The sequence below is a fragment of the Osmerus eperlanus genome, chromosome 9 (assembly GCF_963692335.1).
Source record: "Osmerus eperlanus chromosome 9, fOsmEpe2.1, whole genome shotgun sequence".
Lineage (NCBI taxonomy): Eukaryota > Metazoa > Chordata > Actinopteri > Osmeriformes > Osmeridae > Osmerus > Osmerus eperlanus.
The window spans coordinates 6,672,194-6,690,668 of record NC_085026.1 but is presented as its reverse complement, the minus strand read 5'-3'; the positions used below and the strand labels follow the sequence as shown (position 1 = coordinate 6,690,668).

General features: G+C 44.7%; 1 protein-coding gene across 2 annotated transcripts in view; it reads right to left on the bottom strand.

Moving 5' to 3' along the window:
• adck1 (aarF domain containing kinase 1) overlaps positions 1 to 17,612 on the bottom strand; it is a 64,120-nt gene extending 46,508 nt beyond the window's left edge. Inside the window, exons 1-3 of one of the 2 annotated variants that reach the window (XM_062469814.1) lie at positions 17,577 to 17,612; positions 16,648 to 16,787; positions 16,296 to 16,379 (exon numbers count right to left, since the gene is read on the bottom strand). In XM_062469814.1, the coding sequence (XP_062325798.1) occupies positions 16,296 to 16,379; positions 16,648 to 16,779 (216 nt within the window). In that variant the 5' untranslated portion in view covers positions 16,780 to 16,787; positions 17,577 to 17,612. Of the gene's footprint in view, positions 1 to 16,295; positions 16,380 to 16,647; positions 16,788 to 17,535 lie in introns of both variants that reach the window. The other variant, XM_062469813.1, reaches the window with a different exon arrangement.
• Positions 17,613 to 18,475: the final 863 nt, after the last annotated feature.

Sequence of the window (18,475 nt, the reverse complement as noted above, 5' to 3'; positions counted from 1 at the left end):
AACAGATGTCACAGCCATCTCGGACCTCAAGGGCTGGGCCAATGAAGCAAGGATGAGCATTATGCAGTCTCGCTCGAGGAACGAACACTCCTCCTTTGAATGCCAAGATGGGAACAAATGGCAGTCTGACGCTAAGTAAAAGGATATGATTTAAGATGCACTGGGGTTTCTCCGTTTTCCTTTTTCCTTTATTTATTTGTTTCCTCTCGACTGGCCTAGTTCTATTTGAAAAGCGTTTACAAATGTAAATTGGTGTGATTCCGCAACCCTCAGAATTTGCCAAAAATGCCAGCGGCTCGTTTAGTCGTTTGGAATATTCATCTAGCAAACCTTTATGTTTTGTACGAAAATATGCCAGAGAAACAGGGGAATTATTCTCCCTTTTAACACCTCTCGATCCACTCCACACATGTTTGTACACTATAAGTACATTTACATTTAGTCATTTAGCAGACGCTCTTATCCAGAGCGACTTACAGTAAGTACAGGGACATTCCCCCCAAGGCAAGTAGGGTGAATCGCCTTGCCCAAGGACACAACGTCATTTGGCACAGCCGGGAATCGAACTGGCAACCTTCAGATTAATAGCTTGATTCCCTCACCGCTCAGCCATCTAACCCCCTGTACAAACTCCAAGTACAAACATACTGACATATTTTAAAGTTGACTATAAGTACAGTGAAAAAGATCAATGTAAAGAAAGTTTATTAAGCTTTCATTTAATCCATTCAAATGAGATTTAAGTCAACTGTTTATCCGCTTGAGGTGGCTTGTTTCCTGTCATTTCAATCCTTTCAGGGCCAAGTACATGTAATATCTCCTATACATAAAAAAAATTCTCTGCATCAGTAACTAGAAATGCATGGAGCGACTAGTTAGCTAGCCAGAGGACCTGGCAGATGTATAGCATAAAAGAACTGAGAGTATCAAGAAAAAACATGTACTAGTGTTCTGGAATGTTGACAATGAAATGTTGTGACAACCAAGTTGACAAAGTCTGGCCGATCCGGATATCGCAGTCAAATATCATCGTCACAAGAAATATGGAAGACTGGTTTAAAAGGGCTGCCCTCAGTCAGCGGTGGTTCCGCTATGAAGGATCAGGCCAGGACAAGGTCACCTCCGCGGGGGACAAGGTCACCTCCGCGGGGGACAAGGTCACCTCCGCGGGGGACAAGGTCACCTCCGTGGGGAACCAGGGCTCCGAGAGAGCCTCAGTCTCCAGACAACTTCTGGGAGGGGTTACACCCACGGTCATCCCCTCCACAGACACACCACCCCTCCGAGTTCCATGCATGGCTAGTCCCCATCTGAGCCTTTTGATGCGTGATGTGTGTGTGTCATAAAAACTCAGTGATGAGTACATAGACGCATGTGACTCTCTCAGAAACTACTTTGACCATACATGTGAAAGCCTTGTTCCTCTGGTAACACAAACATGATTTTCACTGATCTTTTTATGTGAAGAACACAGTAAAAGTTCCTTGAAACCACCAGCCCTCAAATAATTCCCAGAAAACATAACAGCTTATTAAGGACCTGGAGTTCTCCCAAGAGCAGTTAATCCTCCACCAATGACAATCAAAGACGTTTTATTAGGCAATTTGTGATAATGGACATTTAAAGCAGTTGGCCACGAGTGCTGGTGACTCTGAACATTGGCTTTATTTTGGATATAACCGAAGTACTATCCACTTTGAGTGCTAAGAGCATTTCAATTAGCTTGTCAAAAGCCTATTAATTGCATTTAGCTTGGTAATAAAATCAATTAGATATTGATTATGAAGTGAATGACGTCACCAAAATTGTTTGAAATGAGCAATGTTCTTTTTAGCAAGAGCAGGAACATCCATATCTTGGGCCAAGGACACCGAGTGTGTGGACTGGAAATGCTTGGGAAGGTCTGTGAGACTAGGAAACGAAAAAAATGAACGAAAATATAGAGTGATATTGCATGTCGCAGGAATCCAGGTTGTCGGCGTACATCTGAACAGGCCAGGAGGGCGTGGGGGCAGGATGTCAACATTCCCCCCCGCTGTCGCTTCCTCCACCCCCAGCCTGTATTTCTTGTTTCAGACGCACGGTCGAGAGTGGGCCAAGGTGGAGAGTTGTGTACAGCCTTGCTCCTCGTCCGGCTTGCACGTGTCCTTTTGAACGGTGTGAGCTGTAACAGCGTCAGCCACGGACGCTTGTCATCGCTAAGCAACCCTTCCTGTCCCTGCCACAGTCCTCTCTCTTCCATTGCAAGCCGTAGGTCTGTCAGAGGACAGTGGTCAGTGCTGCCATCTAGTGACAAAGGGTTTCAAGTGGCGTAACGTCATACCCAGTGGGAGATACACAGTGTTTTTCAATAAAGCAGGAGTATCATATGGGTGTCTCGGTTAAGAGAATTGAACTGCTTCAAACTCAAAAAATTGAAGGAAAATGCATTGCCTTGACATATTGTAATATTATCTTAGGTTCACTCCCATAACGAACTGATGAACGTCAAAACTACTTCTTCAGCCACCAAGCCGCCGCACATTTACGTGCACACACACACATTCTAGAGACTGCCACTGCAGGGTAAATGACAATTACATTTCCCCTCTAAGGCAGCTCCCCCATCTAATGTTTCTCATTAATAACTGCAGAGAAGAAGCCAATAGGGCAAATAAAAGACTCTCCAACGTGGTGGGTGAAGTCAATCAATTAGGAATGCAGTCACCCAATCTTCCACCTCCCCAGAACGCAAAGTCAATGGGTTCACTTTTATTTAACTAGCCAAGAGGGAGAACCTTGTTCATGCAGCATAACGCACATTTGAGCATGTGTACATGGCTGAAAGAAATGTTGGCAAAAGTAATACGACTCCCAAAGTGTGTACTTGATGTCACCTTGAGAAAGTGGGTCATTTGATGGCGCGCCATGTTTTGCTGGTCACTTAGGGCATATCCACATTGGAGACTGACAACCTCAATATTCGGTAGGTTTACGCCATATTTGCAGTAGTTAAAATGTTATGATTTGTATGGGCTTCTTCAAATTTAGTATCACATTGAATCTACAGGTGCAAGCATGTATATGGCCATTGGAAAAGTCAATAAAACAACAACTTCAATAAGTACTCATTACAGAATCTAAAAACCGTGGCAAAATGCTGTGTGTACTAATTTCTCCGTGGAGGAACCAACTCAATAGGCAATGTGGTTCCCTTTGATTCTTTTCAGCGTGAGAAACTGGTGTCGAGCCCCAACGAGTCCTTATATTAGCGTAGCCTCCTGAGAGAGATACATACATTCAGTATACATGAGTACCTTCTCAATAGAGGGGGGGAAAAGATCATCTGCATAAACATGTTTTTTGTTTTTTCTTCTCTCACACAAGCTATATCTTTCTGGGGACATGTTTGTTTTAATAGGGGTACACTTTTCATAAGTGTAAGAGGTTATGGGAAATATCTCTCATCTCTGCCCCCTGAGGGGGGTGTTGCGAGTGAATTTGCATGATACATGGTGCAGATGTGCAGAGTGAATCGGCTCTTTTTTAAATGAAAGAAGCCACCTTCAAAATGGCCGCCTCAAAATCAACCCCGCTTATGCTGCTGCTTTTTCTTGTGCAGCTGACGGAACACAGGAATCAGCCCTGTTTGTCCTCGCTCTCCATGACTTCGTTTCATCGTTGTGCCCCTCCCTTGCTCGCTCGTGAAGCCTTCAGAAAAAAATATTATGAATTTTGTGAGGACAAGCATAACAATGCAACATCTGTGTGACTTCTGGCAGACTCGTCTTTTCTGGTGCTCAGTGTGCAGCTCTCTTCGAGGTCATCAAAAGCTGCCTCGCTTCCATAGGCTGGGATGAGATCACACTTTCTCCGATAACAGTTTAAACTGCAAGCACTGGGGTTGGAATATAGTTCAAGTGATCAGAATAACGATCTGTGCGAGTGACCTACTGTGCATGTCCAGAAGGTTCTCCTGGCATCTGCCACTCCCAGGTTTGTCCATCAGGTGGCCAGATCGGGGAGCGTGATTGGTCCCTCCAGAGACACGTTTCCCCAGCTGCCCAGTGGCGGCATGCTTTACAACCCCTCCAGCTGACGCTTCGCCCTGCGCATGTGGATGCGAGGCTTGCGTCCAGCTGCTCGGCCATGGAGACCCGGTTTGCGAAGCTCCCAGCGCGCAGTTCTTGTGCTGATCGTGCTTCCTGACGGCAGTTTTGGAAACTCTGGGAGGATGATAGGCAATGTGTATGTGCTCCACGCTTCAACACTCGGTAGGTCCCTCTCTGGGAGTTTGCACGGGGGACCACCGGGTGGGTTGGGCTGGGGTCGCTCCAAGACGCTTCCACTCCCCAATGACAGCACTGGTCGCAGGGAAGAAATCTCACCAAATGTCTGGTGGCCAAGTTGACATCTTACGCCATTACAATGCCACTTTTAAAGTCCCTGAGCTCATCAGTACAACCATTATTTGTCTACGGATTGTATGCACCTGCCGAGCAATGGGTGTACCTGAAACACCTCAATCATTTGTTGGGGGGGGGGGGGGGGGTCCACATACTTTTGGCCGTACAGTGTTCCCTGAAAGCACCTCGAGTTTAACTTTTGACCTCCACACACTTTATATACACACCGTGTTCACGGCAACCAAAAACAAACAAAATAACCTTCAAGTAACAATTGCGCCCATGTACACACTGCCTCCAGTTTTCTTGGGCGCTGGCTACAGTGGGGGTCATGCATTATTCATTACGGCTAAGTAAGCTACATTTAATTTCCCAATCAACGGTTGGCGTCGGCCCTTTAATGAGATGCTAATAGCTGAAGAGTCAGAATTCCCTGAGCCAGGGGCCCTTGGAGAGGGGGGAAGGGTGGGCAGGGGTGGGGGGGGTTAGAATTGCATAATCAGCACCCTTCTACTCCTAGATAAGAACACTGGCCTGTATCTGCATCAGGCAGCTCTCAGTTTTGTTGTGCTCGCTTCCTTCTTTACTTTCTTTGGGGGGGATGCTGGTGTTGTTGATGTATGGGCTATTCTCTCCCTGTGTCTTCTTAACAGCAAAGTCAGCAGGGGGTCTGAGAACAAGCCAAGCAAGTGTCGGGAAGAAAGTAAGAGTGTGTGTACACGTGTGAATGTGTGTGTGTGTGTCTGTACTTTTGCCTTAAAGCTTTTGTTTAAAGCTGCATTCTCTGTGGCATAACGGTTTCTCGCTCACAAATCCAAATGCTTGTCAGAAAGACCAAGGATTTGATCAAATTCCTTGAACATAAATAACGTCTTCATAAGGCAAACAGACTAAGACTCGGTTTACCACGTATTTGCAACAGTTTGGTCACGGGGAGGTCGATTACTGAGTGTGTGCACAAGAATACAGACATCGTCCCAGAACCTACGACTGCTACAGCCACAATATCATGAGCTGCAATGGTAATGTAAACAATCATCAGATTAGAGTGGCAGTCTCGGAACGTGAAGATGTTTCAAGGTGCGTGTCGCCATGGCATCTCCCTCGTGTATACAAAACAATCCTGCCACCTGCCCACCCATACACGCACACACACACACACGCATGCATGCACACAGCTTGCTGGCGCATTTACCAGCATCAACAGTAGCCTGTGACCTGTCGGATTCAATTTAAATGCTGGGTTGATTAGGCTTTGTGGAATATAAATGTGTATCAAATAAATAGCAGCCTAGGCCTAAATCATATTGTAAAAAATGACCCAGCTCCTAAATCCCTGACTCCCACTCCTACGTGTACAGCACACACACAGCAAATACACACCTCAACATCAACTTTGCTAGACAACCAATCAAAACAGAAAGAGAAGCACTCCCAGGGAGTCCTCCTATCATGGACTCTGATCCCGCCAGCTTAAAAAAAAAAAAAAAAAAAAAAAAAGCATTTAACACATTTTTGCACTGAACAATGCCTTTGCTAGTGCTAGCACTTTTCGACAGTATAGATTAATTACCTTAGATTGACCTTATCTGAATATGGCATTGTTTGCGCTCGAGCTTACACACATCCAAGCACAAACACACACTCACATCATAATTGGATATGAGCCCCATGGGAAGGCCTGTACAGTGTTTAGATGCACAGTCATGTGATTGATATCACCATTGATCTGCCTAGGGGCTGTTACAGGTATACATGGCCCCCTTCATGTCTCTACCTTCGGTGTGTTCCAGAAGGTAAAGACTCGCATAGACCACAGACTATAGAGAGGGGGGTGGTTACATGCATCTCAGCACTCTGGGAACACACGCACACACACACACACAGACGAAGGAGGGTGGTAGCTGGCAAACCTCACAGCTGGAGTTGTGTCCGCCGTGGAAAATTGCCAGGCGTGGTGAAAAATAGCCTGGGTGCAGAGAGATGGTATCAGTTCCGTGTGTGCAGAGAGAGGACTGCCACCGGGGGGGGGGGGGGGGGGGGCATTCCTGGATGTGGAAAATGAATTCATATGTCTTCAATATGCCGTGATTGGTGGGGTGGGGGGGTAGGCGGGGGCAAGAGAGGGAGGTAGAAAGAGGGAGACAAATCATACGAGAGGGATGGAGAGAAGGAGGAAGAGGGGAAAAAAAAGAGCTGAACTAGCCGTTGGCTTATGTGGAAGAAATGGGATTCCCTATGTGCTTCTGTTAATCACAGGTTTAGTCACGGTCACAGGTCTATGATGTTGTATCCACCAGCCTATAATAACAAACACCTATTGGCTGTATGTTTTCTCTATTCATAAACACCGTCCTCCGCCCTTCAGACCCAAGAGAGACATGATTGAGACCCAAGCCTGGTGTTGTGTTGTCATTTATTGTCAGAGGGCTGCTTCTCTCCCAATCTGCAGATTAATAATACTTAAAAATACAGGACTCAACCGAATGTAGTCACTCCGTTAGTGAAGAGGTGGATAAAACGCTTTCTTCATCAGTTTATTAGACAGTGTCGAGACGGACAAACAATGCCTCCCTATTCGTGTGTGTGTGTGTCTCTGCCTTCCTGCCAACGTGCATGTGTGACAAGCACAGAGAGGACCGTCATCTCAAACCGTCCCCGCCCACTACAGTCCGTTTCCATCCAGCCTCACCTACACTGATAAAAAACAAATCTGAAATCTCGGGGTGATAAATGGGAGGCTTCAGGACTGTGCCTCGCCCACTCACGATGATCCCGAGTGCTCGAGGGACCTCCTGTCTGACCTTGGTCTCTGTTTAGGAGGACTGCTGGCATCAACTCCAGTGAATGACAAAGGTGAACATTTAGCGAGGGGAACATTTTATAGTAATGTCATAAAAGATGTCCCCATGACTCATCGAAGCCATGGGGAGTGAGCTAATGTCTCACCCTATATCAACCTTATGGAGTGGGCAGGACAGTTGTGTCTGTGTCTAGCTACGGAGAGGTTGTGTGTTGCACTTAAATTGTTCGAGCAGCGATTCAAGAGGAGCGATGAGCCAGTGTATGACTTCAGAACCATGGACAGCGCCTACTGTAATTGACTGTCGTTTCAAGCGAGTGTTGGTCTCTTTGGGGCTTCACTTAACCCTTGTGTTATCTTCGGGTCATTCTGACCCATCAGTCATTGTGACCCACCGTCGTATTGCGACAAATTTACCTCATACAAAAACAAAGTGAAGCATTTTCTTTTAACTGTCGGGCTGTCTCAGACCCCCCACATTGCGAAGGTTAAAAGAAAACTATTTTTATTTGTTTTTGTATTGGGTAAAATTGGGTAAACACAACGATGGTTCGTTATGAACCTTTGGGTCATGTGACCCGAAGGCAGCACGAGGGTTAAGTCACGCAAACATCCAAGATTGTATTTGAGAAGGTGGTCAAAACTGGTATAGTTGCACAATTTAACAATCGTTAATAATAAAAGTAATGTATCTAAATTGGATCATCCAAAACTTCCGCTGTTTGGAATATACCTAACAAATGGAGTCATAGCTCATTTCTCCTGAAGGAGTCAAAGTGTTGGGGACACCAGATTCTACACGATACCCACGACGTGACGGAAATAATTTAGAAATCCTGGACAAAACACAACGGCTCTTCTCCTCACCCCCACATGTTCACCGAGGAGCTGGATGTCTCCAAACAAAAGGAATAACTTCCATGCCTTAACCCTTGTGCTGCCTTCGGGTCACATGACCCAAAGGTTCATAACGAATCATCGTGGGGGGGGTCTGAGACAGCCTAGCTGTTAAAAGAAAATGCTTCACTTTGTCTTTGTAGGCGGTAAAGTTGTCGCAATATGACGGTGGGTCACAATGACTGATGGGTCAGAATGACCCGAAGATAACACAAGGGTTAAACACACAGTCACATGAAACACGATGACGAGCACACACACCAAGTCTAGACAAGGTGTGTGTGTGTGTGTGTGTGTGTGTGTGTGTAAGGTGGGGCTTACCACTAAAGGAGAGAGGTTAATAGCCAGTTGGGCTCCTGCTAGAACACAGTAACGCCTTTAGTGTGGGGTTATAAAGACTCAGGCCAGCAGTAGTCACGACCCTACTCACACACACCTAAGAGGGATGTGCGTGCAGACTGGTATGGGGGAGTGTTATCTCACACTGAGGGCAAAGAAGCAAGGAGGAGAGAGGGCTCAAAGCTGGTGTACACGGTACCACCTACCTAATGCTAATATAATAACGAATACACTAAAACCTATAGTAAATGTATTAGCGTTGGGCCAACAGACAACACTGAACTGACCAATTGTCAATCTATTATATACACTGTATATACATTCTTTGATATATTTGCAAGCATGACAGATCATTATTCTATTAACTCACAGAATGCTATTTTTAAATAAGTAAATTAAAATGATACAGTCCTGTTACATATAATTTCATACTCTATATGATTTATACACAGGTGGGAATGACCGGGGTCATTACCGCTACAACGCCAAGACATAAGTATTACTTCTCCAAAACATACACTCCATCAAATCATAGATTGGATTCAAGTCTTCTGGACACATGACTCGTTATTTACTCACCTGAACTATTGTTTAAAATACCATCTAATAATTTTTATTAATTTACTCAAATTCACAAATTGTTCACATTCTTTGCTTCTTCAGATACACAGTCAACATACGTTACCTGACTCAGGGATTTATTCACCTCACATCTTGTTTATTCAACTATAAAGGAATACATGCGCCCTGCAATTACTTTTTATTCAGTGTGGTGCAAGGTCATCTGTACGTCACAGATGACAGTTCTTTTCTTGACAAATAATTTGCTCTCTTATCCCAACTGAGTACAGTTGAAGTACAGTATTTTATCCTACCAAATCTCTGGATTATAAAAGTGTTTCATGTGCTGTCCTATATGTACCCCTGATGAGATATCCGTGTGTGTGTGTGTGTGTGTGTGTGTATATATATATATATGTCACTGTAATTATCTGGTGACAATTTTGAAAAAGGGGTCTTCAGCTCCGACCTCGCCCGACCCCCTATTGTCTTTCATCCTTGAAATGCTGACAACGCTGCTCCTTTCATCCCAGAGTGCCTTTTCCTGGAGGTGGCGAGGCAACCAAAACGTTTTTTCCTCACTCGTGCCCGGTGCCTTCACACCCGGGGGCCGTTGTACGATCAATGGATGCCCCATCAGGAGCCATCAGGGCTGGGTTAAAGGCCGTCTTCGGTGGGGCTCAATGGATCCCCGGCTGTGCAGAGAAATAGTTTCCTTGATTTTTTTGTACACCACCCCCACCCCACCCCCTCTTCGTTTTCAGTCTACATCAGCTGTTCTTTTGATTGCACCTCAGACTTTGTCCCTCCCCTTATCCTTCCATCTCTCCTTCTCTCCGTCTCCCCTCAATCTCCCATCTCTCCCTCCACTCCCCGGGAAGCTGTGAAGGACAGCCATTTAGACAACACACATACGCAAACCACCGGATAATGCTTCCTGAGCCGGGAGGAGGCCTGACCCGAAGGATGGTACAATGCAAAAGGTCACTTTCACAATGGCCGTCCTGCATTTAGGACAGCAGTTACGGTGTGGAATTGATTTCCTTAAAAGAGCCTCGTACACTGTTGTTTTGACTTGAGTGGGCAGGTTGGAATGATGGGACATGACATGACAGGATCACAACAAGCTGACCACTATCCTCAACATGGATAGTAGAAAATGACTATTGTAAATTGGCCTTCCCTACAAAGCTACATTTTGCTGTACCCGGGGAAAATACAAACCTGACCAAAGAGTGTATCAAATGACAACCAGTGCTGTCTGGAAAGTACAAGGGGCCATTATGTGAAGACATCTCGTGGACACCCCTGCTGAACAGACAGACCCGTACTGGAAGGCTCGCCATATTCAGGGTCTAATGAGCACCTGGTAGAACTTAAGTCCTGTTCAAGGACAGCCTTTGATATCAGTAAATAACCCGGGATTATGAAGCGCCATTCAAAGTCTTACAGACGTTCTCCGTGAGCTCCACCGCTGATATTCCCCTTCCTCATCAACCTCATACAAAATCCCCCCAAAAAACGTTTCCCAGATTGCAAGATGTCAACCTCTAATTGGCAGCGAATGAGCCCCAGGTTCGCCCGGGGTAACCTTTGATGAGCCCGGAGGCTGAGAGCTCCCCGCCTAAGTGGCTTTTGAGCACACCTCTTCAGAGAGGCACCACGCAGCTGGCCTCATCCCGGAAGAGAGGGATGTGGAGCGAGGACGAGGAGCGAGACGAGAGCGAGGGAACGAGATGGACAAAAAGGAAGAGAGGGAGAGAAAAAAAGAAAGAAAGAAAGAAAGAAAGAGAGAGAAAGAGAGAGAGAAAGAGGAGGCTAACTATCTGGAACAGGGAGGTCATTAACGGAGCAGTCACACAGATAATTCAGGATGAGACACAGACCCACACACCTGAGAGACGGGAGGAGATGCTAATGCGGCTACGCTACAGCCCACATCTGAGGAGAGCAACGCAGGGGAGCTCACTGCAGCCATGCGACAGCACCTGGAAGAGTAAACTAACACCCGGTAGCAAGCGAGGGCCATTACCTGTCCCACTGCATGGATCAGCATCAACAGACACACACACACACACACACAGCAGACTTAGAAACACCAGGAGTAGATAACAACACGTGGCATGAAGAAGGTTTCAGAAAGAAAGGGCCTAGAATACTGAAGTCCTAGCTCACAACATTGTGCAAGGCCAGCGGACTTGTTCTCCGAGCTACAGAGGCTGGAACAGAGCTTGGCAAGTCAGCCTTTACAACCTTGGAGACAAAACCAAGACTGACATCGAGAAAACCGAAAAAGACAAAGGGAGGCTGAGGGAAAGCCAGGTCGATACCACTGCTGATAAACCCGAGCCCAGAAGTATAGGAATTAGCAACAAGATGGCAACTGGAAATGGAAGTCCATGGTTGTGCTCCCTCTTAGCTGCTACCTCTTCACTCTTACACTCCCTCCCGGACAACCAGGCTCTCAGACAGCGGCGTACTGGCCGTACCTCACGTGGATCTCTGTGCTCCATGGGTGGGAGAGATTTCAGTGATGGAGCTTCAGAACCCTGGGGCTCGTTACCACAACGGCACTATACTCAACAGCTTCTCTTCCTTCAAAACTCAACTCATATCACAGCTTTTTACATGCTGGACTCTACTGTTACAACCCCCTCTTTGGGTTGTCTCTGTCTGACGAGTCTGTCTCTTATGGAGAGAGAAGGGCCAAACAAATAAGATGCGTTTGTAGCGTGTTCGAGGGGTGAAAGGGTGTCTGCCCGCCGCAGTACAACAACGAATGAAACAAGGTTTCAATGCAAAAATGATTTTTATTTCATATTTCATCAAATTAGCCGACAGCAACAACAACAAAAAATACACAAAGAACCAAGTTCACTCGAACGAACAAACAGAATCAGTTTGACTCAAGAGAAATATGGTGTGGTTTAAATGGGAGACAGACCAACAGCTGATTGGAGCAGTGTGATGAGGAATGGAGTTGATACTGCAATAACAGAGCTTTATGGGACCAAAGAACTGCAAATTCAAAACAAAAACATCCCAAAAAAGCCCTAAAAGGTTACCATGGTACAACCTCCATAAGTCAAATCCACTGCAAAGGCAGACCAATTCAGTACAAAACGGTTTGTTGACAGAAGTTCCATGTGATCAAAAAATACACAACAAAAACTAAAACTAGCAAGGATTTTGTTCCATCGAAACCAAAATTGAGAATGCCCTCGGATGACAATTACACAAGGAGAATCTGTCCTCCTGTGTCTACCTCAATCTACTGAGTTCAGAGTAAGGAAGCTAAAGTGACTAGGCAGAGAAACTGATGAAGTAATGATATCAAACAAGCCCAGAGCCTGGAGGTCTCTGTCTCACCTCTGTGACTTCCTAATAATTAAGTGGTGCACCTCCTCTCTGTATTAAATCCCAGACATGCATTAATTCTAATCAGAGTGTGTAGTCAGGCTTGACCAGAGAGTCCCAAGGGGTCACATGCGGACTTGTGCGTGTGTGTGTGTGTGACAACAATGTGACACACGCTCCAGCTTGGGTAGCCATGTTTAACCACGCTCTTCAGGGTTCATCGCCCCTCTCTAGCAAACGCCCCCCCGCCCCCCACCCCCTCCATACTTCTGTGCACCCCCTTTGATCCCCACCTCAGCGTTGCATTTTTATCAGAGCAGGTGAAAGACTTTGACCTTTACGAGTGCAGGTCTTCATAGTGCTCCTGATAGGGCTGGTGGTTGGCCTTTAAAAAATAAATAAAAAGGAGCTAAAATGTGGATGTTAAGATGGCATTTACAGTGCTTTTTCCACCCCAAAATCTGCTTGTTGAAGATTCACTTGTTGCAGTGCAGCTAATGCAATGTCTGGATTTCGTCTCCACCACAGCACTGAAACTGCATTAGCCAAGGTAGTCAATGATCTACTGTTAGCCTCTGACGCGGGTTCTATCTCTGTCCTGGTTCTTCTAGACCTAAGTGCAGCTTTTGACACGGTGGATCATGAGATTCTCTTGGAACGTATGGAGAACGGAGAACTATGTTGGGATTTCTGGTACGTCACTTCAGTGGTTTAGATCGTATCTATCTGATAGATCACAATATGTCCACTATGATGGCTGCTCATCCAGGAGCTCCACTGTAAAATACGGAGTACCACAGGGTTCAGTTCTAGGCCCTCTGTTATTTTCTCTCTATATGCTGCCTTTAGGAAACATAATTAGAAGCTCTGGGGTAAATTTTCACTGTTATGCAGATGATACTCAGCTATATATGTCTATAAAGTCTGTAGAATTTCCACATGCTATGGAAAAATGTGTTTCTAGGTTGAGAGCTTGGATGACTGCAAATTTCCTTCTTCTAAATTCGGATAAAACCGAGGTTCAAATTTTCGGTCCTAAAAAATATAGAAATAATTTTTCCAATCTGACCTTAGACCTAGACGGCGTCAAAGTCTCTCAAAGCCAGCTAGTAAAAAATGTAGGAGTCACAATGGACCCAGACCTTTCGTTTGAGTACCATATTAAGCAAATCACCAGAACTGCATTTTTCCATCTACGTATTATTGCGAAAATTTCTCTCAAAGGATGATGCCGAAAAACTAATACATGCATTTGTTACGTCCCGATTGGACTATTGCAATGTGTTGTTCTCTGGCCTCCCAATTACCCACCTAAAAAATTTACAGCGGGTGCAAAATGCTGCTGCTAGACTATTGACCAGAACAAGAAAGTTTGATCACATAACATCTACTCTTGTCTCTCTACACTGGCTCCCTATCCAAGCCAGAGCTGACTTCAAAGTTCTACTACTAACCTACAAATCTCTGCATGGATTGGCACCACTGTACCTCTCCGGTCTCCTTGCACCCTATTGCCCCGCAAGGACACTTAGATCTCAAGATGCCGGCTATCTGGTGGTTCCCAAAATTAAGAAAAAAAACAGCTGGAGGTAGGGCGTTCTCATATAGAGCACCTCTTCTCTGGAACAAATTACCCATCTCAATTAAGGAGTCTGATACTGTTTCGACATTTAAAATTAGGTTAAAAACGTTATTGTTTAGTCAATTCTACGACTGTTAAAGGTAAGTATGTTACTAGAACGGGACTGCACCCGTCTACATCAAGTCTCTCCTGCAGCCCTACACCCCCACCCGTCACCTACGGTCTTCTTCAGACAACCGCCTGGTGGTCCCACCGCTCAAGACCGCCCGGTCCCAACACAAGCTCTTCTCCTGTCTGGCCCCCCAGTGGTGGAATCAACTCCCCACTTCCATCAGAGACACTGACTGTCTCTCCACCTTCAAGAAAAGGCTCAAGTCGCACTTGTTCCGGGAGTACAACGGTACTTAGGAATGGTTCGCTTGACCCGATGTTAGTTTCCTCAAGGATCACAATGACTCTTGCTTAGAGACTTGTTGCTCTTGTGGTTAGTGGTAACTGACTTAAATTTTTGTACTCGCTGTGATATATTGTTTTATTATTGTTGCTTGCTTTTTTTCCACAGGTACACTTGCACTTATAGCAGCTCATGTTGTTTAATTGTAACTTGTTTAACTACATGCTCTTATGGTTCTTCCCTTTGGCACTTATTTTGGTTGTTCACAATGTGTGCTTCATGTTTTGGCTACTCGCAATGTTTTGTGGCTATCTCGTTGTTATGATCAGTGACCTATGCACTTTGTAAAACTCTCTCTTGGAAGTCGCTTTGGATAAAAGCGTCTGCTAAATGAATAAATGTAATGTAAATGTAAATGTAGTTGGAGGCAACGGGGGACGGGTTGTTTCCATCCTTATTCTATAAGTATAACTTATTTTAGAGTTCTCTTCCCCTGGAACAGATTTCATGTTCCAAATGAGGGGGGCTGTCGCTGTCTTGGTGTGTGGGGTTGCATCAAATTCCCCTTTTTTGCTCTGTTAAATTGCTGCACCAGTCCACACTTGACCGGTGGGGTCTCATTCTATTATGACTGTAACTGTTAGCTGCTCCTGGCATTCTCTAATCCCTGCTCTCCTCTCTCTGTCCCCCCCCACACACATCCCTTGTGGTGTGGGGGGTTTGAGTTGTCAGCACCTGCCTGGTCGTCGGTCAGCCAACGCTGGACCTGGTCGCGAGTCTCCCGGTCCTGTCCTACATCTATAAAGTTGAACAATGGATTTTGGTGTTTTAAAAACCCATCGACACTGTATGACTATGTTTAGCCTGTGTTCTGCTCCTCTCTCTCACCAACCGTCTCTGGAGGAGGGGATCCCTCTCTGAATTGCTCCTCCCAAGGTTTCTTCCATTTTTATTTTTTTTTCTCCTGTTGAGAGTTTTTGGGGAGTTTTTCCTTGTCTTCCTTGAGGGTTTAGGTTGGTTGAGGGGCAGTTCTATGGGTGTATGTGAAGCCCTCTGTGACATGCTTGCGTGTAAAAAGGGCTATACAAATAAATTTGATTTGATTTGATGCACTACCTTGAAGACAAATTACATTTGACTGGCTGTGAAAAAAGCTTGCCATGCAGCGAGTCAAATACCTTATTGTAGGAGAAACAAAAAGCAGTTAGAAAAAAGAGCAAGACATTTTTTTGAAAATAGAGAAAGCGAGACAGAGAGGAAAGTGAAGTGTCGAGAGCGAAAGCAAGCATAGAACTCAGCCTAGTGTTGTGTAGCGGGGGTGAGGGTATCTGGAATGGCAGAACTAACTTATTTACACCGCCACTTTCTCCTCCCCCCTCTTAACCCTCGTGCTGCCTTCGGGTCACATGACCCAAAGGTTCATAACGAACCATCGTTGTGTTTACCCAATTTTACCCAATACAAAAACAAATAAAAATTATTTTCTTTTAACCTTCGCAATGTGGGGGGTCTGAGACAGCCCAACGGTTAAAAGAAAATGCTTCACTTTGTTTTTGTATGCGGTAAAGTTGTCGCAATACGACGGTGGGTCACAACGACTGATGGGTCAGAACGACCCGAAGATAACACAAGGGTTAAGGGCTTGTCGTCATCACTCCCCTCCGACACGCAAACGTTCAATTCGCCTCAGACATTGACACACACTCCTTCCTTTCAACACAAACGAACCTTTTCATGCTCGAGCCAGGGTAATTTCAACTTATCAAAATCAGAGCCAGCCGCAGCTCATCTTTAGAAAGAGCTTTAGAAAGTGGATCAATGTGGCAAAGCTGAGGAGGTAGTGAAGCTCCATGTCTTTCCGGGGGGGAGGGAGAACGATATAAAACGTTTTTTTAGGTCTGTTTTCGTCCGACACAAAACACCAGAGCTTACCTCTGTTTGAAGCCACCCTCACCCCACCCCACCCCACATTCTTACCTTGGACTTGAGTGCCCAGTATTCCTCTGTGCCGTGCTCCACATGCCTCAGAGACGTGAGGTAGTCATAGCTGATGATCGCCGTCTACAAGGGACAAAATGAGCATTGATCAAAATCACAAGCAGTACTTTTTTTGCTTCTTTTTATCCAGTGTGTCTACTACCATGTGTTGTAACATATTTCTCTTTTCCAAAACTATGGTACGTCACTAATAAAAGGCTAGACCTAGGACCTTAGGGTAGCTAGGTGTAAACCAGGCCTAAGCTAAGCATATCACTATAGAGCACAAGGACTAGTGTGCTTGGTACGGAAACCACTTTTTTGGGATTGATTTGAGATCAAGTACACTTACGGTGGCCGCAGCCCTCCCGAAGCGGACAAGGCTGATGTCATTGATGTCCACTGGTCTGTTGTAAAGGTAGAATCCTGAGGAGGTGAACAGTGCCGTACCAACAGTCGACAATCTCAGCAGCCTTCCAGCCATGGGAGGCACTAGAGGGTGAGGAAACCCACACACGTTTAATACCATTGCTTTGGTCAGGTATAACCCAAATGCCACAAACTAAACTATAGTAGCATCTACACAAAATTCACATCATACAAACCCTTACTCTTCCATACTCCTTATTCTGCCCAGCCCCAGTTTCCACCATCTCTCCACACACGCACAAGCACAAACCCAGTTTACGCCAAAGCTGATTTACACCTTAGTACAATTTTACAATGAAAGCCTTGTTTTTCGTGTTCAGATAAATCGCTCCTCATTACCCAACAACGTTCAACTCGATTTCCATGTATTCACAGTGAACAGTGATAATACTAAAACTGTGGTAAATGCTGTCATGTACTTGACGTGACCCTACATATTTTGGTCATGTGACCAATACAGGAAGAATCAAATTAATGTAGCTAGTATAGTAAATAACTACGGTCGGATAACACTGACCATGTATCCATTTGAATGGTCTACAAAAGCAGTTGTATGCCATTCATATTTTTTGGTAACTGTTGGTGAGGTGTCATGAATTGCCAATATTATGTAATACGTTTTGTAACATTAAGAACGGTAGTTGGCTAGAGCTAGCTAGAGTGGTTGGCTAGAACTATTTAGTTTGGTAGCTGAACAACACTGCGACGATCAGATACATCCGATTAAATGTCTCCTGAGCATGATACATAGTCAGTGAAAAACATAAGCTAAAAATCCATTGTGTGTGAGTAATGACATTATGAAAATTACCTTTATTATGTGTGAAAATCCACACGCTGTCATTTACTCACCGGCTTCTCTTTTCGACCTCTCAACTCGTGTCCTTTTGTGTTTTCGAAACATTATTGCGCTTGGCATTCTGGGTATAGTAGTCTTTGAGCCACATGAACTAAAATAATCACAGACTCGGATACGCTTTATTGCAAAAATAGACACATCAAACGAATTTTTGGTTGAATTCGTACCTAATCCTAAAAGAATTATACAAATATGGTTAACATATTTTGAGTCAGCATTGTTAAAATACTGTGAAAGATCTAGCCAATTGTGGCACTTATAAAACGTCATATGTATGAGTCGAAGTGATGGGCGGTCTGATCATTGACTGTAAGGGGTTGATTCATTAAAAGGGATACAAATCTTCTGGTTCAGTTCACTAAAAAGATCCGTCCAATAATTCGTTAATTATTCGAACGACTTTTTCTTGCAGTGGATTTATTTAGTGAATACAAAAATATGTCTATCATTGGTGACGATAATTAATCAAAGGGAACATGGTATTTCCAAAATGTAGGCTTACTTGTTAGAAAAAAGGATGAGCAAAGGTGTTCAATTAATAGCCTCACTGTAAAAGTTGGAAAACTAAAATAATTTTGGATCACCAACTCCTCACCAAGTAGGAATGCAACATGGGTTGTTTACATTAACCTACCTAAGTTTATGTAACTCATCCTTAAATTGAGTAAACCCATGTAATTCAATGTGTACTGTGATTTAGTATTTAATAAGTACGTTTGAATAACCTGAATGCACTGTCATTATATTACCCACTTGTAACAACTTATGTTTGCTCAGTGTGCACAAATCAGTGAAATATTTGCCTAATCAATTCTGTCAGTGCAAGTTATGAGTTGACTTTACCCTTGAAACAACGCAATGTTGTTTGCCCCTGTGATTGAGATGGAAGTGA